Source organism: Pezoporus flaviventris, unplaced genomic scaffold, assembly GCF_033815535.1.
Source record: "Pezoporus flaviventris isolate CSIRO_AGI_PZ_B2104156 unplaced genomic scaffold, CSIRO_AGI_Pfla_v1 ptg000007l, whole genome shotgun sequence".
Classification (NCBI taxonomy): domain Eukaryota; kingdom Metazoa; phylum Chordata; class Aves; order Psittaciformes; family Psittacidae; genus Pezoporus; species Pezoporus flaviventris.
The window spans coordinates 66,922,517-66,946,172 of NW_026892555.1; the positions used below are offsets into that span (position 1 = coordinate 66,922,517).

A 23,656-nucleotide genomic window follows, 5' to 3' on the forward strand; every position below is an offset into this window, starting at 1 on the left:
TTTATGTCAGCTAATACCATAGGAAACTATTCATTTGGCAAAGGAAAGAAATTACATTGGCATTAAGCAGGAATAAATAGAATATAATCCAGCATTTGAACTTCCTGTTTATCTGACAGAATTAAAGGAGTAACCTCATTGTTTTTTGCAGCTTCCTGAGGAGGGGAAGTGGAAAGGGAGGTGCTGAGCTCTTCTCACTGGTATCCAGTGATAGGACATATGGGAATGGTTCAGAGCTGTATCAGTCAGAGTTCAGTTTGAACATTAGGAAGCGTTTATTTACTGAGAGGGTAGTCAAACACTGGAACAGGCTTCCTAGAGAGGTTGATGCCTCAAGCCTGTCTGTATTTAAAAGGCATTTGGATACTGCCCTTGATAACATAAAGTAGTCAGGCGTTTGGACCAGATGATTGTGGTAGGTCCCTTCCAACTGAACTATTTGTACTGTCCTGTTCTGTTTTGTTCAGTTCTGTTCTAAAGTAATCACAGAATCTTGATTACCTGCAGTTTGACTGGGGTTTGTTTTGGTTTGCTTTTTTCCCCTTAGTGTGGTCCAAGTAGCTTAGATACACTTGCTATCATAACACAGTCCTAAACCAATTAATCATTTTCCTCCTCCTTGGATGCTTCTGAGTCCAGACTGGATATAGGGAATGTGACACTGTATAGTTGAAATTACTGTGTCAGCCTCTGTCCTACTCTTTGAGATCCGTAGTTAAGTTTCTTTGAGTTTGGATCCTGAAATGTTGTACAGTTGCTTAGATAGAGCTACAGAGACAGATGCTGGGAGAGAAAAAGTCTCCTCTTTTCAACTTCCTAGTGAGACTTAAGAATTCATTGCTTTCACTTTCCTATTCTTGAGTCAGCAAGCAGTATGTAGTCAAGCCCAAACCTTTTTTTTTTTTTTGGCTTTTTTTGTGCTGTTGCACATAATATCTGACTTTAAAAATTGACAAATCTGCATGAAAACTGCCAGGACTGGTAACTCTGGGCCAGTAATACTGCTGGTCCATGTCCTACCTCAATTTTTATTTTGTAATCTGTGTGGTGGCCATATCACATGCATCTGTGATGTGCAATGTGGGATGAGGGTAAAATGGTAGCTCATTCTTGCCTCTGAAGAGGGATGAATTTAATGCTTGCTGTGCTTTATCTCCTGGAGCAGTCTGCCTCTGGCTGCTTGGTTATGGAGAGTGAATGATGGTTCCCTGTCTTGGTTGTAGCCTTGTTTAATGGTCTGCGCAAGTAGTTCCTAGAGTCTTGTGAGATATTTTTAAGCCTTCTTTGAAGTATTTACACTTACAGATAACCAGTTTGACACTTGGTGTATTTGAGTTTTAGTACACCTAGAATACCACATACCAGGATTGGGACTGTCAGCTGTTATTTCGGTGGGAATTATTTTAGTTCAGGCTGTGTGGTGCTCATTTCTGAACATGGTAGTAATGAGCCACAGATGGAGGATTTTTGCCTGTAGTATAGATGTTATTTATGTTTGATTTGATTTAATATGAAGCCAAACTTTTAATGGAGTCGGTACATTTGTCTTTGCGAGTGGTTTATCTTTAGCCAAAATAAATATTGGGGTGAAAGACATTTTTGTAGCTAGGTGTTGGAAGCACAAAAGAGTAATCTGCCCTGGAGGTATGAAAGTAACAGAAAGTATAATTTCAGTTAAAAAAAAAGCCCAAACAAACAAACCAAAACCCACCAAAAAAAATACACTGAAGTTTCAATATTACTATCAAAAATTTGAAATTTCACAAAGCTTCTGTGAACTGCTGTGTTTACTGGTGTAATTCTTCATAAAAGAGTAAAGTAGAGTCTGAATAAATTACTTGTAACTCCGAGGAATGTATTTGTATGAGCTGCTGTAATGTTTTATTTCCATTCTGGTGGAGATTTCTCAGATTGTAAGGATGGATTCCTTGGCAGCCTCACTTAAGGGAGTCTAGCAAGTCTCATGCAAATAAAAGCACCTTCAGAATAAGTGTTATTTCTTTTTCTCTTTCTCCTTTTTGTGAGATTTATTTACTTCAGAGGTCATAAGTTATCAGACTTTTGATCTATACCCTTCTCTATGCCTGTGATAAGTAACTTTTTGCTTTGGCTTAGGACAGATACCAGCATTACTGTCCAACAAATACTTTTTCACATTTATTTAGCTGTGGTGTTAGTGGAATGATAAGTAGTCATTTAAAGATTCCCTTTTTTCTGAAAGCATGAATGCTTTAGTAGGGAGGCAGGGTTTTTTCCCTTAAGATTTTATGCCATAGTACCTAGTTTATTATTTTAAGATTAATATAGCAAAATATTTATTTTGAGGAATTCCAAATACTGGTTTATTACCTTATGTGACTGGAGCATTTACATAGGGTTGCTTTAAATCAGACTGCAGCCTTGTGTAGGACATTGTGCAGAGACAGTCAAAGGTTTAAGCTAAGTTTGCACCAGAGATTGTTCATCGTTACTCTTCTGTAGATACAACTTGCACTGACAAGGGAGTGCGTAAACTTTGCTGGGAAGCATACATTTTTGTCATCAAAGATGTATCTATTGAAGATCTTTTGATTAGTTCAAAAAGAGGTGTTGGGTATGCATCAGTGTTTCCCAGATGCTTTTAGTGAGGGTTCAGTATTCATCTTATCTTGAAAAAACTTGGCCATGGGGCAATGGAAGGCAGGACAGTGTAGGATCTTCATCAAACAGAAGAGTTGAAAAGAGAATGAAACCCAGGGGTTTGGCCTGGTGTCCACAAGGGCACTTCCATAACAGATGTTAAACCTAGCATGGAAGGGTATTTTCCATACACCACCGCTTTGCGGTTTTGGTTTTTGAGGTTTCCTCTCTGGAAGAGTGAAACTTCCCTGGCAATACTGATGCATTTGTAAATCAAGCTTTCCCCCGTCAAAGAAAGTAAGTTGGTAAATGTGAAAAGGAACACTTGTGCAAACGTATAGAAGTTTAGTAAATAAATATAGCAATATTTCCTCCTAAAAGATATTTTTATCTGTTAGATTTTGATGTAATTAGTTTGTCATGTCAACAAAATCTTTAAATGGAACTGCTTAAATGTGGATTTTCTTTTTTCAGCACTGGTTGGACCAATCAAAATTCATTAAGAAGCAAATAAAAAGTAAGTAGCATGTCTCTGCTTGTTTATTTTGTTACTTCCTTGAGAATATGAACTTAGAGTATTTGAACATGATTGTGAATGTTTAAACATGGCCTTTAATGGAATAAATATTTCTTAGGAAATAGATTTAATGGCTAATTGGCTGACTATATCATGCTAAATGCAAGAGCACGCATAAGCGATAGACCAGCCTTCAGCAGCCCTTGTTAAACATGTGCTGTTTGTCTGAGACAGAGTAGGTTGTCAGGTAATTTCAGCCTGATCTGTGAAATCAGGTTGCCTGGACACCGATCATGTTTTCTGTCACTGCTACTGATCTGGAACAAATTTTCTGATTGTTATTTTATTACTTTTATTCAAAGACTGAGTAATGGAAAATATTTTGTTGTATAATGGTTAACCTCTTTTTTTGTATCATGAATAAAACCAGCAGAAATACCTTCTGTTTCATCAAGTGGGTGGTGGGGTTCGGTTTGGCCACTGAGTACTTTGTGGAAATTGGCTAAGGTGGGCAAGTTGCTTTTGGATTTCTAATAACCTGGTTACAGGCTTGGATACAGTACAGCATCAGCAGTAACATGTTTTGTTAATATACTGCAGTTGGCCACAGCCATAGACAGGCATAGATAATCTTACGTGAGATTAAAATACCATTTCTGTGAGATTAAAATATAGTGTTTTGAAAGGAAATTGTTGACCCTCTTGAAGGATCTCACAGAAATGGGTCTTGATTGCTTCATTGGTGCTTTGCCCTTCTTTCCGATAAGTATCCAAATATCTAGATGATTTTTGTAAATGGTGGAGTTCTTCAAAGGCCTTTAGGACAGTTTGCTTTCAACCCACAGTGTGTGGCTATTATTCTGCTAGAATAGATGGTAAAGATAGCTGCTGTAGGTAAGGTTTTGGTGGTTGGCTTTCTCTCATCTTTTCATCACATCACAGGCTGCTTTACCTGAAGTGACTAAGGGATTTGCAGGTGCACTTTCTGTTACAGCTGTGTCCTTTTCTTGATCTGCCTTAAAATGTGGAAAATCAATGATTCTGTAACACCTTCAACCAGTTTAGTTGCACTGTTTGGTCTGTTTAATCTGTGAAGGGCCTATTTTGAAAAGAAATTGGCCAAGCCATGCCCTGAGGAATGCCAAAGAGGGAAGCAATTTGATGGGTGTTGTAAAGGTCTGCCTCACAACAGGATACTCTTCTTTACCTTGCATTCAGCAGGTGCTTTGAGGAGAGTTCCTCTTTCATGATGGATGTGCTCACTGCTCTTTTTTTCCCAGCAGTGGGCAGGTAAGAGTCATTATTTCACTGATGCAGACCTTACCAGTAGTGCCTGTCAGCTGAGGGTACTATAACCTGTCTTCTAGGAGCTATTGCTGGAGACAGTGTCAAAGCTCTAATAATTACAGGTTTAGCTGCACATGTTTTTAGTAGAGTGGATGGTTGATATGCACATACATACTGTGTTGATGTGGTGTTACAGAAGACCTTAGAAAGGTGTGAAAGAAAGTTACTTTTCTACCACTTAATGTACCAGCAGGCTGTTGGTCTGGAAGATGATGCCTAGGCAGATAAGGAAATATTGGTCATAGTCTCATAGTGTCTGATTTTGTTATCTGTGTTACATAGAAAGTCAGACCTAGCATTCACCTTCTGATATTAGAAAACAATTCTCCCAACACCAGTTTGTGGAATATGTTAGCTTTCTGTGTTCATGAGTGCCTTTCAGAGCCCTCTCCAGCACTTTCCACAGTATTTATCTAACCCTTTCTCATTCACTTGTACCAGTCAAAATCTGATCTATTGGGTCAGGTGTTTTTTGGAGTTGTGTTTGTGCCTGATAAGAAGCATCACCCTTTTCCTTCCTCTCCCTTCCATCTCCCTCTGCCTCCAGCAATAGGCAGTGTACCTGGAACTTGCTGTGGGCGCACCTCTTTGAACAAAAATGTGTTTGCCAAATGGGCTGTTGCTGGATTAATCTAATTATTAGAGTATCATAAAGTATGGTGGTAATCTATTTTTTTTTTTTTTTTACTGCATGCATTTTACAATTTAAAACCATGAAATATTGGCTTCTTCAAAGAATGTGAAAAACACAGCTCGCTTTGGGTTTCTTGGGTTGTGGGGTGGTGGTTGTTGGCCTGTCTTAGGAGATGCGCAACTAGTGTAAACTTTTTGTTTTCCCCTGTTTAAAATCTCTGCATACACAGTTGGACCTCCATACACGTTGCATTTTCGAATAAAGTACTATTCATCAGAACCAAACAACCTTCATGAGGAGTTTACAAGGTAGGAACTTTGTCCCCTTTGCTCTGAGAATTGGGGATGATTTAATAATGGTACAAAGGCCACAGAATTATGGGAATAGGCAGCTTGAGTTCTTGGTTAACAGCTGATTGACTGAATCTCTTCCACTTCCCCACGTGTTCTCTGTGGTGCGAAAGACTGCAATTGTATAAAGTTGCCTTAGGATACCTGGAGATCTTTTGTTTCAGCCTGGTGGGCTGTTTTCAGGGGTGTAAAAACTACACCTTGCTGGGTTCATAGCACCTGGGTGCGAGCTGGAGGATATTCTGAAAACTGAGAAAGGAGCAGCTGGAGGAAAAGGATTTTACTTACCTTTTGTATCTGCCTACTTTGTGTCTTCTTTGTATAGTAATTAACTATTATAATGTTATTCTATCTTTTTTTTTTCTGTCTGTTTCTCACCATAGGGCATTTTCTATGTCTTCTAATTTGCTTGGCAATAGTCAGTGTACTCCCAATCAGCCTAAGGTGCTTAAAGACTGTTGATTGTTGTAGTTCATGTGCATGTGATGTTTACATTAAACTTACACTTGCAGACATAAGTTTACTGTCTCCTATCTGCTGTGTTGACCATGGTGAGGTTTTTTTCACTGCCTGAGACAAGATGAAAGAGCTAATTGTCACTACCTTATGATACTGACATGGAGGATTTAATATCCACTATCAATTTAGTGCAGCAGTGTTAATTCGATAAAAGGACATATTCCTATACAATGTATAATTAACCTATAGAACTCCTTGCCACTTAAGTGATTAAATACAAGATCTTAAGGGAATCAAAAAATCTGGATGATTTGAGGGCATCTGTAATGAGAAAATGTGGTTAAATTAGTAGGAATAATATATATTTTCTGAAAATCGATGTAAGTCTTCATACATCAGGGTGCATGTCTGACAAGTATTACATTTCCCCTGTGGTCGCATTATTCCATTACTGTCTACTGCAAGATTTCTTGCTTAATCCTCTGAAGCATATGATCCTAGTCACTGGAAGATGTGGGTTTCTGAGCTATGTGATCATTGCTGTGATCGAGTAAGACATTTCCTCTGAAAGTATTAACCTCTGATGCTTTGTGATCTAATTGTTGCTGAAATATGACAGTTCAGAAGATTATTTTAATTAGAAAAACACTTTAGTCAGCTAAATTTTCAGTGTTATGAACAATTTTATTTAATCATAAGCTTGACAGAAGATGTCTGTGAAACTAGGTAAGGAAAATGAAAATGAGCTAGAAATTGATTTTATGGTGAACAAATAGTTGTATTTTTCTTTTTTGTAGGGGAGAATAATTTTGAATGTTGCTGGGTTTTTTGAAGAATCTTTACACTAGCTGGATCAGATTTTCCATTTAGCATGTTGAGTAAAAAGTGAGGATTAAAAACTATAGACTCAGAATTCAAATGGGAGTAAGAGCAGGAGGAAAAAATACCATTAACAGTAATCATGAACTGACCTGGTTGGAGGTGGAAGTTCAAAATAGACTCCAGTTTGTAGTGAAGATGTCAATGTCACATTCTCATAATAAGCACAGAGTTGAAACCCATCACTCATTCTGTCTTTTAACAATTCAACAACACAGTTTAAATCCATTTGGAAGACATCTTCTGTCACCTTTATGGGACCTGTTTAGGTAGGTCAGTTAGAAAAACAACAGAGGAATGTGTGTCATGGAGAATTTGCTGATTTGGAATATCAGCAATTGAGATTCTGATGCTTGTCAGTCTGTGTGCAGAAAAAGAGCAAGAGTAAACCATACCAACCAGAGCGAAGCCATGGTGCTTTACAGGCCAACTGACACAGGCAGAAGAACTGCCCAGATTTTTTCTTTCAAATTTAGAAGAGTTCATGAGATTGTGAATCATCAGAGGAAAACAATAGGAACAGGAAATACACTTGTCTATGTTTAATCTATGCATGCAAATACCCAGGTTTGATTGGCATGTCAGGTATTAGCCAAGTATGTGAATCAGAGCTGTGACAGAGCTAACGTGGATAAATCTAATTCTGCTTTAGTGTGTCATGAGAAGTCTTTTTCATCTTCCTTTTCATTTCTATTTCCCTGTCTGATTCCAACTATTCGTCCTTCCTCACATTCACAGCACATCCTCTGTGATGAAAAACACTTTGTCTTTCTGGCTCCTTTGTAAAGGTAGCAGAGGTTTACTTACATTCACATTTACTGGGTTGACACTCAGTAGTGCTTTGTACTTGCTTCTCTTGCATCACGCATCATGGCAAGCCTCACCCCACAGTGTCCAAAGCAGTGCAGAGCCTGCCTGTGCCACCTTGTCCTGAACAGAGCTCTTGCATGACCTGGGGTGCTTCTGCATACCTCAGACCCTAACTCTGAGTGACTGTGAAACATGAAATGTGCCTATAACTGAAAATTAGCAACAGCTTAAACTACTACTACAGTTTGAAGGCTGTAAATTCCTACTTGGCCTCCTAAATAAATGTGTGGACTCTATGGAGTTCAGGTTTCTTTTATTCAGAAGTTTTCTGCTATTTTAAATTATAATTCAACCTGGGCTTTTTCTTTTTGGTAATGTGGACTCTCCCATGTTCTGTGTTTGAGAAGGTAGACCTGAAGTCTTCATGCCTTTGACTCTAGATCCTGTAGTTCAATTCTTCCTTGAATTGGGAAGGACTCAGATCAAGAGAATGTCAGAATATCAGTTACGTTTAGGTTGCTGTGGTGTATGCTCAAACAGAGCACATCAGTAAACAGCAAGGCTTTGGACAATGTCCTGAACACAGCCAGCAGATGAGAAATGTTCTCTTCTTTCTGATTTTAATGAAAGCTAGGGGAAGTTTGAAGGTTGCAGGGTGTATCTGGGTGATCCCAAAGGCCCTTTTTCTTAAGAGCCATGGGGGCTAGAAAGATGACATTATATATACTTCTGACTTTCTGAATTTTTATTTGTCAGGTACCTGTTTGTATTACAGCTCCGGCAAGACATTCTTTCAGGGAAGTAAGTACCTCTTTGCTCTTGCAACTGTAATTTAACGTATTTATTATAGCTAATCGCTCGGTGATTTAAAATTTTACTTTAACTGTGTGATCCTTTTAATTCTGTATGGTATTTGTGCACAGATTATAAGCATGATTTACAGTTCCGCGTGCATGGGTTTTTTTTGCTTTAGAATACAGAGATAGATGACTTTGTGTGCATCATGATTATATTATTGACAAATAGAATGGGTAAAGACCTTTAATGGATCAACCAGGTGATGGAAACACATAAAGAGCAAAGACTGTCCTGATTATTATTATGACTTGAAAATGTAACTTGTGCTTGCCATATTTTTCAGCATGGTAGGTAAAACATGGGAGGAAAAGATGAAGTGCAACACTTTCTCTACAGGTCAACCCTGCAAAAGTACTTTGTGTGTTTATAGTCTCACCCTGGCCAATAAATTCACACCTGCTCTATTTTCCTTTTTTTTTTTTTTTTTAATTACAAAATCAAAAAACCTCAAAGCCATGTTCTAAAATACAGTGTGGAAGCAAAATTGGTCCCTTAGTCAGTTTAATGTTGTCTCTATTAGTTCAAGCTTGTTTTATGGTGGAGTGTATCATGTGTTCAGTGTTAACTAGAATGTACCAAATTAGGAAGTAATCATATACAAGTAAAAATAATTTTAGATGTTTCATAACATTAGTAGTTCATGGAAGTTAATGTTTCCATTTCTTACATTAAGCTACTTTTTAGCTTTATTGCAAGAAGAATTCACTGAGAAAGGCAACATGATTTTTATACCTTATTTTTTTCTTTTCAAGACTGAAATGCCCATATGAAACTGCTGTTGAACTCGCAGCTCTGTGTCTTCAAGGTATGGTCTCTTTTCACTCTTTGTTACTAGTGCTTTCTCATTCATCATATATAAATGCCATTCCTTTAGCTGAGGAGAAGAATGTTAGGAGATCACTTCCGTGCCTTCCCCCCGTTCATAACTTCTGTACTCCACTGGCCAACACTGGCACACTTGCCAAAGGGAAGAAACCTTAAAGGAGTGGATGGGCAAAATGTTCCATGGCGACCAGGGAAGAAAGACCTCAAATAGTTGCCCACTGAGTGAGAAGGTGTAGTGTGTTCACAGTACTGCTGGCTCAGCCTGAAGAGCCAGGTGGCCCTTCAGCCCATGCTTCATAGAATCAGCTAGGCTGGAAAAGACCTTTAAGTCCAACCATTACTCCAGGACTGCCATGTCCACCAGTAAGCCATGTCACTGAGAGCCTCATCTACATGGGTTTTGAACAGTGATTCCACCACCTCCCTGGGCAGCCAGTTCCAATACCTGACCACCCTCTCTGTGAAGAAGTTTTTGTTAATATCCAATCTAAACATCCCCTCGTGAAGCTTGAGGCCATTACCACTTGTCCTGTTACTTGTTATTTAGGGAAAGAGATCAGCCACATCCTCTCTCCATCCTCCTTTCAGGCAGTTGTAGAGCTTTGCACTAGGCGGGTCCCTGTGGGTGTAGTTTTGAACATGGGCTTCCTGCTCCTAAAAGAAAGTACAGTGAACTGGACCACTGTAGGCATAGCAGCAGCAAAATTAATTGCAATGAAAAATGCTCTTTCTCCTTCATCTGGTGGTTGGCAGTGGTGCATGGAGTGCTTAGGTAGAGCCTTTTACTTTAATACAGCAATGGAGATAACTCAGTGATGCTAGGTGGACTTGACAATCAAAACTGGGAATTCACTTCCAAACAGCAGCAGGTATAAATCTTGAGGCAGTGGATTATTTTTCTGCTCCAGTCTGCCACAGCTCTGATGGTTAGGTGTGCAAAGAACTACTGCAGGCAAGCTCTGTGTCTTTTTAAGATGGGAAAAGTCTGGCGCTCATATTTAATTTGTTACTTCTATTTTCCATTTTCACAGATAAAAACAGCAGTAACCTTACCCCTGGTCTAAGCAAGTAGAACCAAGCAAAAGGCAATAGGTTGATGCCTCTACATTTTAGATAGTAACTGACACCCGTGATTACCGTGTAAATGTAATACTGCAGCTATCCATCATGTTTATAATGTCCCCAGCTAGGTACCAAAGCTAACTCTCCTTGACGCTCTCTGTGGGAACACACTTTTTATACGTTTCTGCCTTTTTTTTTTTTCTTCATTTCCTACAATTTTGACATCATCACAATAAGTTTCTCCAAAATTCTTTCATTATTGTAATTAATTTAATATCTCTGCTGACATACACTATAAGTAGCATTTGATATTCTATGATTCTATGACATAACATTTAGCATATTTTACTGACATTGGGAATTTAATTAAGCAGAAGAGTTTTAAGAAATGTCAAATGATTACTCCCTCCTCAGAAGGTTACATTTACCGTGTAAAATCTAATCTTGTTCCTTAGTGAGCCTTTCCTAAGAGTGAAGAAAAGTTACAAATGGCTATTTAGAAACTGCTACACTAAGGCCTCTGAAACAAAAGCCTGTTCTCTTCACAGGACAGCTTTAAACTTCATACATGTTCTTTATCAACAAAGTTGTTCCATTACAGTAATTCTTTCTTTGTTTCAAACAATAGGTTCCAAGGCTGGTGTTTGGTGTGAATCATCTTTCAAATATAAATTGTTAGTTTGTTTCCAGGCCCATGAGGAAATTCTGTAGCAAGTAACGTTGATTTGCAGTAGGGGTGACTTGTGAAGCAGATACATAATCCTGTACTTCACCTAGGGATTATCTGCAGAAAGCTTGTAATCAAAACTTGAATCGTCACTCTTAGAATAACTCTTTAACTACCTCATTAGTCTTGCTTGGCTTTCGTATTCAACCAGGTGTACTTATGAAACTGCATTAAACTCAGAAGGAAAACATTCTCTCAGATCTCCAGTATTCAGTTCTAATTGTAAGCCGTCTTCTTGGGATAGTGAAACCTTTTTCTTCTTTCTGTGTAAAAGAATGAGCAATATAAACATGGTGATGCATGAACAATATAAACAGATAAGTGTGTTTTGGGGGGTTTCAAAACCTTTCTCAGAAACTTCCTTTTAAATATTTCCCCAGTTTATGCAGTTATTTATTAAAGAACATGGATAATGTATATAAATGCATTATATAACAACCCATCACCACCACCACCACCTCCAAAATAAAAGCAGCAGAGGAGAGCATGCCAAAGCGTAATACTTTGTCATAAAACCTAAAATGAAGAGGTGGGTCCTCTGCTGTGCCCTGTGTTGAAAAATGTTAGTGCTGCTGAGCCATTCAGGGAACGTAATTCCACAAGTGAGAGCATCCTTGTACTGAGCCTGTGCTTTCCCCCTTCTTCCGCTCTATGGGGAGCTGGTGAGACTTGCTGGCTCTTACTCTTAAGACCTATTTCTTAGAGTTCAAAATGATGACATAGTTTGTTTGCCTGAAAGTGAATAAACAGTGACTGCAGCCTTTGGGAAACAAGGGTGATATTTTTCTTGTACCTAATACTTCTGCCCTAGCTTCTCTGTGTATCTTTTGTCCTACACACTCATGATTCTTCTCGTCCTTACACATCCTCTTTATGGCACAGTCAGCTTTCATTCCCCGCCTTCTCTCTCAATTAACTAGTAGAGAAATCTCCCATGTTTTTCCTAGATGGTTGTCAACACATCCAACTTCAAATTCTTACTTTTTTTTCTCCCTGAAGTCCTCCTTGCTAATGTGTGTGTTGTGGCTCCCTCTTACAGTCTGGAGACTGGACTGCCAGTAATTTTTTGCAACACGTGTTAAATAGGCTTCCCACTTAGATGAAACAGCAGCAGAGCTGAGATAACTCTGTTAAAGAAGGCATATAGATAAGAATAATGTAACTCACCATGTAACTTCCTATGTTCTAATATATCCTGCTAGGTATTTTTGAAGACTGACAGTGAATTAGTTTTCTAATGTTATGTCTAATACTGCCCTGAAGCAATAAAACTGTTTTCTTCAAGGGAGTTTATTTCTCTCTCTTATACTTGCCCCCCCCCCCTTTTTTTTTCTTTCCTTCCTGTTTTTTCTTTTCCCTTTTTTTTTTTTAACTTTTTCTTTTCTCTTCCCTTTTTTCGTTTTTTTGTTTGTTTGTTTGTTTGTTTTTTAATTTCTTTTGGTGGTAGTAGTAGTAATAGTAGTCAAGAAACACAGACTGACAAAGCCCTGCTTTGGAATCACATCATATGTCAGGGGGTGACAGGTTGTACTGCTGAATCATATATTGCTGCTGATGTTTGTGCCTCCATGCTGAGGCGATGACATTGTAGCCTCTTTGTATGGCTAAAAGGTGCCAGGAGCAAAGCAGGTTGCAGGCAAGACAAGGGTTTCAGTCACTGAAATGCCCAGCACATGCATCTTCTGCTGAGCTCAGTAGAGTTTGCAAGTGTTCTGCTCCTGGAAAAGAAGATACCAGGCCTTGAGTGGCTAAGGAGAAAGTGACACCTCAATTATGCTAGTGGTTTTCCTTAAAAACTACTTAATCTGAATATTGTAGCACCTCTGTGGTTTTAAAAAGAACCCCAGAACTTTAGCACTGGTTTCTTAAGACTAAGTATTATCTTTGTGTTCTGACACGAGCAGTAACATAACTAAGCGTTCCGTGGAATGGGAAGTGTTTTGGAATGAAAAATACACAATGAGAAGAAATTTCAAAGTAACCTCTTTTGAAACAGTAGTACATTGATTTTTGCTTTTGATGGAAACTTCATTTCCTTTAAATGCTTCAAAACTCAAAGAAGCAGCTTTAGTTAAGATGGTTTAGTTCTGGATTCTTGAGTGTCAGAATTCTTTACCATAACCTTACAGTGCTCCTGAAAATGGATTTGTCTGACTTGTGCCGAGTCCAGAGTTTGCAGGGAGGAGGTTAACTTACAACATCAGCACAAGTGCATTCTTCTACAACATACTTAGAAACTTACAACCATTATTGCCTGTGTGGAGGTTATGGACTTAAATGTTTCTGGTCATCTCATGATCTTTATGTTTTTCCCTTTTCAATTGATTAATTACAGCTGAGCTGGGAGAGTGTGAGCACCCAGAGCACACACCAGAACTTGTGTCTGAATTCAGGTTTGCACCAAACCAGACCGAAGCAATGGAATTTGACATTTTTCAGAAGTGGAAAGAGTGCAGGTAGGGTACCTGTGTGGGAGTGGAGTCTCTAGCAACAGGAGGTTTTCTTCTAAAGTCAGATATGTCCGCAAGAACGCCTTCAATAGATGTGAAACAGTGACAATGTTTGTCACATGAAAAGTATTGTAAACAGACTTTGAGCCCTCCCCTCCCTTAGAAATGGCAAGTGGTAATTTAGGGAAGGTTGGTGGGTGAGCTTTAATTCTTTTCATTTTCGTTTAGATAATTTCATAACAGGTTAAGCAGTCAGGTCTTTTTGCTGTTTATGCTGGAAATTGTTCTCTTTCTCCTTCTGTCACACATACGCACACAAAGTTTTGTATTCAGGGTAATAGTAAATTCTTTTTCATGTCTTTTGTTAGTAAGTATAATAGATTTTGGTGATTCTGTCTTACCTGTGCTTTCAGCCGTATTGTCAATTTGAGACCTTTTTCAATTTTCATCCCTCTGATTTGCTTTTCATTTGGAGAGAAAAGGGTAAAAACATAAGATAAGCTTGAAATATCATTCAGTGTCATTAAGATTGGGGTCCTGAAGAAAAAGATTAGGGGAAAAAAATTTAAAAGATTTTAAATTGACAAAAATTTCATACCATAAAGTATAAATAAATCTTATGTTCTTAGGGGAAAGAGTCCAGCACAGGCTGAATTGTGCTACTTGAACAAAGCTAAATGGCTAGAAATGTATGGTGTAGATATGCATGTAGTTAAGGTAAGATCCATGTGATTCTTTATTAATGTGGGGTCCCTCAGGTGTGGGTCAGCCCCTCAGGGATATCCTTGTGGTGGTGTGGGTTGCTCCATGGCCCATGGTCCCTCAGAAGCACCTCCCTCCTGCAGGGCTTCTCCCAAGAATGTGTCTGTAGCACACATGTCCCCCAGAGTATCCCTTTCCACATGCCTTTTCCCATGTCCCTTGATTTTTAACCTCTTTGTCTCCTTCCCCTGGCAGCTACTGCTTGCTCTTCAACATAGGTGAGCTGAGGTGTGGGCTCCCCTGGGTGCAGTACCAGTGCGGGGCTGTTTCCATGGGCATTAGAGCCATCTGGGGCAGCACATAGCCCTCTCCCATGCAGGGCACCCTGCAGCCTTTTGTTGCCAAAACCTGCTAGTTTGCACCCAGTACAAATGTATATTCTCCTGCTCTGTAATGTTAAAAAAATATGCAAACCTATTGATTTTGAGATACTACTCTAGTCAGATTTACTCTCCTAATGGCATATTGATTATTGATTCTGTGCTTGCTCGCAGGGAAGAGATGGTTGTGAATACGCTCTTGGACTGACACCAACAGGCATATTGATCTTTGAAGGAGCCAACAAAATAGGCTTATTCTTTTGGTAATCTGTTTTTGTGTTATGTTCCTTTCTGCTAAAATGCTGCAATGTCTCTCCTTTGCATAGTGGCATCTTGACTATACTTTGTAATGTAGATTGAGTCTGCAAGGTTGAAACATCAAGGTTAAATCTGAAGGTAGATTGGCTTGGTTAGAAATACCACTTTCAAGTCCCAGAGTCAGCTAGGTTGGAAAAGACCTTTAAGATCAAGTCCAGCCATTACCCCAGGACTGCCAAGTCCATCAATAAACCGTGTCACTGAGCACCTCATCTACACAGTTTCTGAGTGCTCCCAGGAGCAGTGATTCCACCACTTCCCTAGGCAACCTGTTCCAATGCCTGACCAACCCTGTCTGTGAAGAAATCGTTCCTAATATCCAATCTAAACCTCTCCTGGCACAGCTTGAGGCTGTTACCTCTTGTCCTGTGGCTTATTACCTGGGAGAAGAGACCAGCCACCTTCTCTCTCCATCCTCCTTTTAGGTAGTTGTAGAGAGCGATAAGGTCCCCCCTGAGCCTTTTCTTCTCCTGACTAAATATAAAACATCTGTTGTAAAATATTAACATTTCCAGGAAATCAAACTTTCACTGCAGTTCCTGAAGTGTTCCAGAATTTCATATCCCTCATACATTTTGGGGAACGGTCCTATATTACAGAATGACATTTTCATGTTAATTTTCTTTTTGCTTTTTTGTGTTTAGGCCTAAAATCACAAAAATGGACTTTAAAAAGAGCAAGCTAACGCTTGTGGTTGTAGAAGATGATGAACAGGTAACTTTCTTCCCTTAATTAGGCCTGATCCAACAGAGTGTGGTGTGTGCTCAGGCTGGTAAGAATAAAAGAGAGGTTCAGCACACTGTTGGCCCAGGCTGTATTTCTCCTACCAAGGATAATAACTAATATCATGCATGCCAACTTCCGAAGCTTTTGTTTCTGCATTTAGGGCAGAGAGCAAGAGCACACATTTGTTTTCCGGTTAGACAGTGCCAAAACGTGCAAACATTTGTGGAAGTGTGCAGTGGAACACCATGCTTTCTTCAGATTGCGAGCCCCAGCAAATAGCAAATCTAATAGGTCTGACTTCATAAGGCTGGGATCACGCTTCAGATTCAGGTATTTAGCAAAGTAACAGCAATACATTTGAGTTTATACAAAGCAGCAAAAGGCAGTGGTAAACTTTGTTTTTTCCTGTATTTGAAGTGGGAGGACAGAGTATCAAGCAACACATGGGACAAGGTTACGCAGAACTAGTACATTTGAAAGGAGGCCCAGCAAGCGATACCCTTCTCGAAGGCATTCAACTTTTAAGGGTAAGTGTTTGTACATGTGCTCACTGAACTGGTCATGCAGGTGTCCTGTTATTGTATAAATGTCATATTAAAATAGTAAAATCTGTACCACAGTATAAAAAGAAAAAACATGTCAGATCACCTAAAAAATCAGGATGTACATGTGTGGTTTTTTTTCTCTGAAGTAGAGTCCATGGTTCGTATCTGCTGGTTTTAATCTCTGTCTGCACTCAATTCTTCCATCCCAAATCTATGGACAGGGAGGTACCTATGGTTTCTTTTGTTGCTCCAGTGAGCAGGAAAGAAAAGTTGCATCACACTCAATGAAGGAAAGCATGTAACATTTTCTTTGAAGAAGCACATTTGTTCTGTAGAGTAGAGCAGCATCCAAAAGCCTTGCTGACTTGCTTACCTAGCCAGACAGCAGTCTCATGCAGTTTTTGCTGCTTTCCTGACTGTGATGGCTTGTTATTCACCTATCCAGACTCTGACCTTAAATAGCTTTCTCTGGGACTTGAAATGTGCTGAATTTTAATGGAATGACAAGGAACTGATTTCCCTTGTGGTTTCTGTCATTTTTCCTTCAGAAGTGAAACTGAGATTTCCATTCCTTGTAAAAAAACTGAGGAAGGAGCAGTGCAAGACAACTGCCTCTAAATTCTGTATTACTTGGGGTTGAGGCTGTAGTTGCTGTAGGATGCAACCACGACAGTGACCTACATTCTCTAAGGATGTCTTTGCATTCCGTTGCATTCCTAGAATATGAACCTCAGTGCCATGAGAAATCCTTGTGATATTATGGGTGCGCACTTTTATTTCTCATGTACAGGGGGGAAAGGGTAGCAAGCAGGCATCCTTCCTAGGGGCTGTAACCTCCTCCTCCCACCTTTAGTACCCTCAGTTTTTTATGGCAGTGCAAATTCATTAAATTTGTGAGATACTGTTATGCGATACATGATAATCAGTTATATGGTAAGTGGGGGTGATTTCATAAGTGGAAGTATGGATTATTGCAATTTTATTTTTACAGTACCAGCATCTGTCAGACCTACAGTTTATACGTTGTGTCTCAGTACTTGTGCACTTATGTCTGGGAGGTGGGGGGGAAGAGTGAAAGTATGGCTTATGCTTGGTTTAGTTCTCTGTGCATAGCAGCCAGGCAGAACTGTCTTTGTCAGAAGACAAACCCCCAGATGATCTCCCTCCAGAGTGCTCAGCGACATGATTTAAGTTAATGCCAAAACTGCCTTTAGATGGCTGACTCCTTACCTAGTAGCAACCCACAAGCATTGGATTCTGTCCTAGCTCAGTCTCTTTGAGACTTCTACAGTGCCTCCTGAAGTTTATCATCCACTTTCTGTATTCAGCAGGGGCTTGGATTTTCAGCTGTATCACTCAGCAGTTTTTCAGTGCTCTTGAAATATATGCTGTTTGTCAGGAAAAAAATTATCTATCCCAGTTACTCAGCTGCCTTTTTCACTGTTCTTTCCAGCCTGTCCAAAGCACAAGCCAAGACCTTGTTGCTCAGGGTTGCTCGGTGCCTTCCTGTATTCCCAACTGATGGGCTTTTTTGGCTACTGTCATTCACTGTAATAAGACACAGGCTATTACCAGCCTCAGGAATACTCTGGCTTCAGTAAGATGCAAAATTCCTGCGAGGAGTTGCTTCAGATTTTCAAGGAACTCAGTGTTACTGACATGGTAGCTACAGCAAAGTGGAGAAGTAGCATCCTGGTTGTGCAGAACTTGATCTGCCCATTTTTTTATGGGCTTTGCCTCTTGCAGAAACAGGGGCTTGTGCCTGCCTCATACTCATGTACTCACACTGGAATGGTACAAAGCACAGGGCGGTAGTTGTGATTGATGCATTTGTGAAAATATGTCTTTATGAGGATTGGCTTAAACTGTAGTATAACATCCCAATCACAATAGCTGCAGAATGACTGATACTTCATACAACTTAAGACTTTTTGTTTTATTTCTTTTTAAGCAAACAATCCTGTGAAAGCAGCACAACTGTGGTGAGTGCTCAAGTTCTCTCTATTGCTGTTGTCAGGCAAAAAGGATTCTGAAGACCATGTCTGCATTAGGATTTGTTAAATTCTGTGGTGTGGGATGAATGAATTGCTTTGGGATCTCTCATTATACCGCACCAGATTCTTCTTGGGGACTGCCTGTGAGACTTTAAGTACTTTCATTTTTTTAGTTTTCTTTTGGTGTTTGAGATCAGACTAAAGTAAAACATATTTCCTTTCTGCTCATTGCTATTGAGCTAACTTATCTAGCATTGTTTGTTCCTGCTTCACAAACGTAAAATGAAGAAAAAAAAATGCACCCCTTTTTCTTGCACTCTATTTTCTGTAGTGTATATTAGAATAAAATATTGGTGTCCTTATGAATACTAATTTTACTTCACTGTAATACCTCCCTGAAGAATAGAACCCTGAACTATAGGAAATGTTGGCATAGATGTATTGATTATATAAAAGCTAATTTTCTTCCTCCCTTAGTGCTAAAAATACTCCTGAAGTCCATAACTACCAGGTAAGAGATAACAATTGTTGAGAATATTGTCATTTTATTATTTAGAAGTAAATTTTTTTGCTCTCTATAATTACCACAGCTGTTTTGCTTCCGTTTCCTTACTCTGGGGTGGGATTCTCTGAAGAGGTTCAGAAATTAACAGCATCACATTGGGAGTTACAGGGAAAGTGGAGGGACTCTTCCCTATTCCCCTGTGTTCTTGGATGCTCTGCAAGCTGAATACACTTCATTTGCCACACTCTTTTCCCTTCCCTTTCTGTGAAATCACAGGTTAAAGCCCTTGAGACAGTGAATATGATAGACCCCAGGAGACTGCTCTGTGAGCAAGCTTTTGTCTAGGACAGCCTCTCACTGGATGATCCCTGCCAACAAACTCAGTTTCAATTATCTGCCCCATCACAACACTTAAGGAGTTCATTGCTGGTCAAATGTTTGTTTGTTGGTTTGTTGTTTGTTTTTTAACAAGCTCCTTCATACACTTCAGGGAAAAACCTTGCCCAGTTTTCATTTATGATACTAGCAGTCATTGCTACCAAGAAAGCAGGCTGTGCTTTCATCCAAACTGAGTGTGTGCATCAGAACTTAGTCTTTATACTTGTTTTTATTAAAAGCCTCACTAGTGATTTTGTTTCACTGTTTCTCCTCAAGATCCTGTGGATATGAGAGAGTAACACTGTCACCAAAGATAACTGACCTTCTGAAGACGGCTATTATTCTTGTAACCTTTCTCACTCTCCACCTTTTATTAAAGCTGACATTCTTTTGATGTGCTTTCTATGAGAAGCTCTATATGTGCCAGGTTGTCTCGCAAATAGAAAGGCAATTTTTTTTGCATTTTCCCATGAGTGTGGCCTAACAAGAAAGCTCATCACCAAGAAGTCTCATATGTTTAATGGCATGGGAGAAGGTCTGAAACAGGGGGTTCCTAGGGCCCCCAGGGAGCATGTTCCTCATGGCCCCAGGAAAATAAAAAGTAAATGTTAGTAGGTAGTTTTTATATGATTTCATTCACTGGGTTCAATGTTTTCACTTGCAGCCCCCGTATCATCCTAATATACTTCCTGCTCAGCCACACTGGCATCCACATACACCTGTGAATGTAAGGTAAGCAATCTTCAGTTTGTGAATGAGATGATTACTTCTTTTGTTATCTTAATCTGTTGGCATGAAGCTTTGGTGGATGTACTGGGCAGTTTTCTGCACATGAAAAGCAAAGAAGTTAGACTTACGTGACATAGAGGCAGTATTAAATAACTTCTATTTAGATTTTGCTTTGGAGTGGCCTAAGCTCCTTGATGGATTAATTTTTCCTTGATTTTTAATTCCGAACTTGAAATACAACTTCAGTGTATTTCTGTAGAGAGTATGTATGTTGGATGGGAAGGTGCTCAGTAGCATCAATAAAACTATTTGTAATTTGATCAGTATTTAACTGTCTAAGACAAAGAAGAAACTAATTTTAGGGTAAGATTAAGTTATGAGTGGACAGATTCTCGCATTGCAGCACTTTTTCTCACCTTTTACAGAAATGTATGTGGAAAAATAGCATGTATGTGGAACAATGTATCAAGCACTTTGCAGATAATTAGTGAAATTACGTTATGGAGTTTTGGGAACTGTTTCACAAAAATACTCCTATATGTGGTTTGTGCTATCTTCTTGCATACTTTTTATTTTGTAACTAGTAAGGAGAAAAATTCTGTGAAAATAAATTTTGGAAGAAATTCAGTCTGAGTTAGAAGCAGCTTGGTGGAATGCACAGTGAAGGCATGCACCTGCTGGTAGATATGTGTCTGTGCATGTACATGTGATAAAAAGCAGCTGCTATTTCATCCTAATACAAATTAACCTTTTTAGGCTACTCAGTGGTTTAGACAAATAATCACTCTTGACTGAAAAATACCAATACCCTAATCTTCATTCCTATTCATCTTACATTTTTCTCTCTATATGTAAAATGGTTGAAAAGACAATTTAGTCCAAGTTTGAGTCTTGACAATGCAGGAAAAGGCAAATATGTTATTAGAAATACTTACTAGGCAGAGAAGCAGACATACTCGTTTTCATCTAAAAATTCCTAGCGTAGAGCAGTAAAGCAGCTACGAAATTTTTGCTGCAAACAGAAGACTTTAAATTGGGTAATTAACTTTGCCTGTGCTTCATGTTCAGGATTCTTCCTGTTCAGGGTTTGTTTGTCCTTCTAATTGTGCATGGTTTAAAATGTAGAATTTCACATTACAGAAGAGTGATTGCAGAGAGGTTAATGATTTTATCAATCATTTTGAGGTTTTGCTGAATTTTTTCTGAAGATTTCTTCACTTAGGATACAAGTCAGTAACATTTTATAGCCAAATAGTTCACCCTGGAGCAGAGTGATATTGAAACAAGCACAGTAATGTATTGTAACGTGTGTAGACATTCTCCCCTTCAGCCCCTCCACTGCCTGGGCAAAAATAAAGGTCAATGAAATATGAACAATGGCTTTTTTATAGCTAGGCTTGTAAGGCTAAAAAACATACTTAAGAGCTCAGTCATGCAAGCTTGGTGGAAAAGGTGCTCAGTTTTTTTGTCCCAGTCAGGTAGAAGCATTTAAATATGTGGTTAAAGCAGAAGCTTTAAGTTATTCTAACTTGGGGTCAGAGTGGAAGGGTTGGATGTTTAACATTCTGGATAGCTTGATTTGAGAAAGCTTAATCCATTCAATTATGAACTTCAGAACAAATCACAGATTCATGACATTCTTTCTTTCTGCTGGGCATGCAGATAGAATGGGCCAATGGCTGAAATGGAAATACATGTGCAATATATGTTGTTATATATGGGGTTTTTTGTTGATTGATTTGTGAAATATGTGGAATTGTGTCTGTCGTGTTAGTAAGATCCTTTCAGTGAAATTATTTATTTGCAGTTAACTTAATATTCAGTCTTCTGAGAAAATTCATTCCAGTTAACATTTGTCATTATATAACGTTAGGATATCTAAAAAAAGGTAAACTCTAAACCTGCATGTATATCTGCTATCATAACAAACAACAAACATTACCAGAATAAGAAGTGCAACTGCAGTTTGGTAATAAGGGAATCCCAAGTACTGTGGCTTCCTACATATTGTTCAGATTTTGTTTAGTTAGTTATTTATCCCAGCACACACACACGCACACAAATGATTAGGAGGCACTGTAGGAGTGGTTGAGGTTGATATCTCCAAGCAGCAATAAATAATGAACAAATAAGGGAAAAAATATTTTTCCTCTTAGTACTTCGTGCTAGTTTCACCACAGTCACAGATAAATACTGGTACTTACTATGGACTCTTAACAAAATGCGACTGTGTAGCTCACAGGCTGCCTCTGTGTGATTAACTGCATCAGTGCTGAGTGAGGAGCAATATCTACAGAAGAGCAATTTTTATTCTTAGTAGAATGTTTTTTTAAACTTTTTAGACCTTAGGGATATATTTTCATGAGCTCAACTTTTTGCATGATACGGTTTATTTTACTAGATTGTTGTTAGCATTTAGTTTTCCTATAGCCTCCTCCTCCCGCCCCGCCATCCCTCTGAGATTCAGGAGCAGTGATGCACGACACTTGTCTATAAGACTTGAAAACAGAAGGTTTTTAAGGACTGAGCTCTGATTCAAAGCCTTTTGAAATCAGCTAAAAGATTCCCATTGCTTCAGTGGCTTCTGCATCAGGCCTGTAGGTCTGTCAGCAATTCTCTCCCTTGCTGTTAGCTACCGATCCCACTATATGCACGCTTAGCACTTGCTGGATGAACTCATGTAGCTGTATAGCACTCATAAGTTTACTTCCATCTCTCACTAACCAATAACTGTGCAAATGGTACAGGCCACCCTATCATGATGACAGGCCATATTGGAAACCCCCCACAAGTGGAGAGGACAGCAATTTACGATATATCCAGGAACAGAACCAGAAGAATTTAGGAGGCGTCCAAAGCATGGTGTACCAAGATAAACTCATGACGACACTCTGAAAAACAGCCATCTTCATTTCACCTGCCATCTCAGACGATCATTGCATTCCATGGTCCTTGTCTGTCTGCAGTACGTTCAAAGTGTATTGTGCATAATGTGTGTGTCTTTGTATGTACATCCATCCTTGTTTAGTGTTCATGGACATCCTTGGGAAAAGTATTTTCCATATCTTTGTAAAAAAAAAATCTTGAAAAACCTTTTGTGAAAGCTGGTGAGAATTTCCAGTGCCCCAAGACCAGAAATATTTCTGGGGATTTACATTCCACCATACTTTGGAATCTGTGACACTCTGCCTGCTGGTGAAGATCAGCCATTTGTGCCTTAGTTATTTTATATCATCTTGGGGTTTTTTGAGTCAAATTAATAGGTGAAGTTTGCATGTCAACTACAAAGTTTCTCAAATAGGAGTTTGGAGGGAGGGAAAAACAGAATTCGCACTGGCAATCAAACCGGCTTGTGGACCACCAACAAAGGGAGCCTGCTGAGGTAGTCATAGGTTTGGGTATCTTTTGCTTTTAATCTTTTGTGTTCTGCGGCAAAAATAGAGGTGCTTGCCTAACTTAAAAACAAGTCTGGAGAAAGAACACTATCACAAACTTCATGGAGTGTGTATATTCCTTTTTTGGCTTACTGATTATATTGATAGCATTCCCCAAAACCATACCTGCTGCTATAAAGGCAAGAATGTTAAAAATGGATCCTTGCTGAAAGGGTGCTGCTGTCTTCTTATTTGTAATGTGATTATGGAAATGAACTATACAATCACATAAAACTACCTACTGATAACTTCTCTGAGTGGATTCAGAAACACAGCTCATAATGGGTACACTTCAAGATGAGGACAATCTGGTGAAATAACTCTGTTTTATAAAGTTAGATGTTTGCAAAGTTGAATGTACATTTTACAAACCTAGGTCTTTAAATAGGCTTGGCTGGTATTTTGATC

General features: G+C 39.0%; 1 protein-coding gene across 1 annotated transcript in view; it reads left to right on the forward strand.

Annotated features, from left to right (window-relative positions):
* The window catches only part of LOC133267104 (band 4.1-like protein 4B), an 83,186-nt gene extending 60,099 nt beyond the window's left edge, over positions 1 to 23,087 (forward strand). Inside the window, exons 3-16 of the mRNA XM_061449076.1 lie at positions 3,094 to 3,136; positions 5,347 to 5,425; positions 8,372 to 8,416; positions 9,226 to 9,278; positions 13,423 to 13,543; positions 14,167 to 14,254; positions 14,794 to 14,882; positions 15,582 to 15,651; positions 15,824 to 15,993; positions 16,081 to 16,190; positions 18,160 to 18,190; positions 18,680 to 18,713; positions 19,750 to 19,817; positions 22,562 to 23,087. Of these exons, the coding sequence (XP_061305060.1) occupies positions 3,094 to 3,136; positions 5,347 to 5,425; positions 8,372 to 8,416; positions 9,226 to 9,278; positions 13,423 to 13,543; positions 14,167 to 14,254; positions 14,794 to 14,882; positions 15,582 to 15,651; positions 15,824 to 15,993; positions 16,081 to 16,190; positions 18,160 to 18,190; positions 18,680 to 18,713; positions 19,750 to 19,817; positions 22,562 to 22,709 (1,149 nt within the window). The 3' untranslated portion in view covers positions 22,710 to 23,087. The remainder of the gene's footprint in view (positions 1 to 3,093; positions 3,137 to 5,346; positions 5,426 to 8,371; positions 8,417 to 9,225; positions 9,279 to 13,422; positions 13,544 to 14,166; positions 14,255 to 14,793; positions 14,883 to 15,581; positions 15,652 to 15,823; positions 15,994 to 16,080; positions 16,191 to 18,159; positions 18,191 to 18,679; positions 18,714 to 19,749; positions 19,818 to 22,561) is intronic.
* Positions 23,088 to 23,656: the final 569 nt, after the last annotated feature.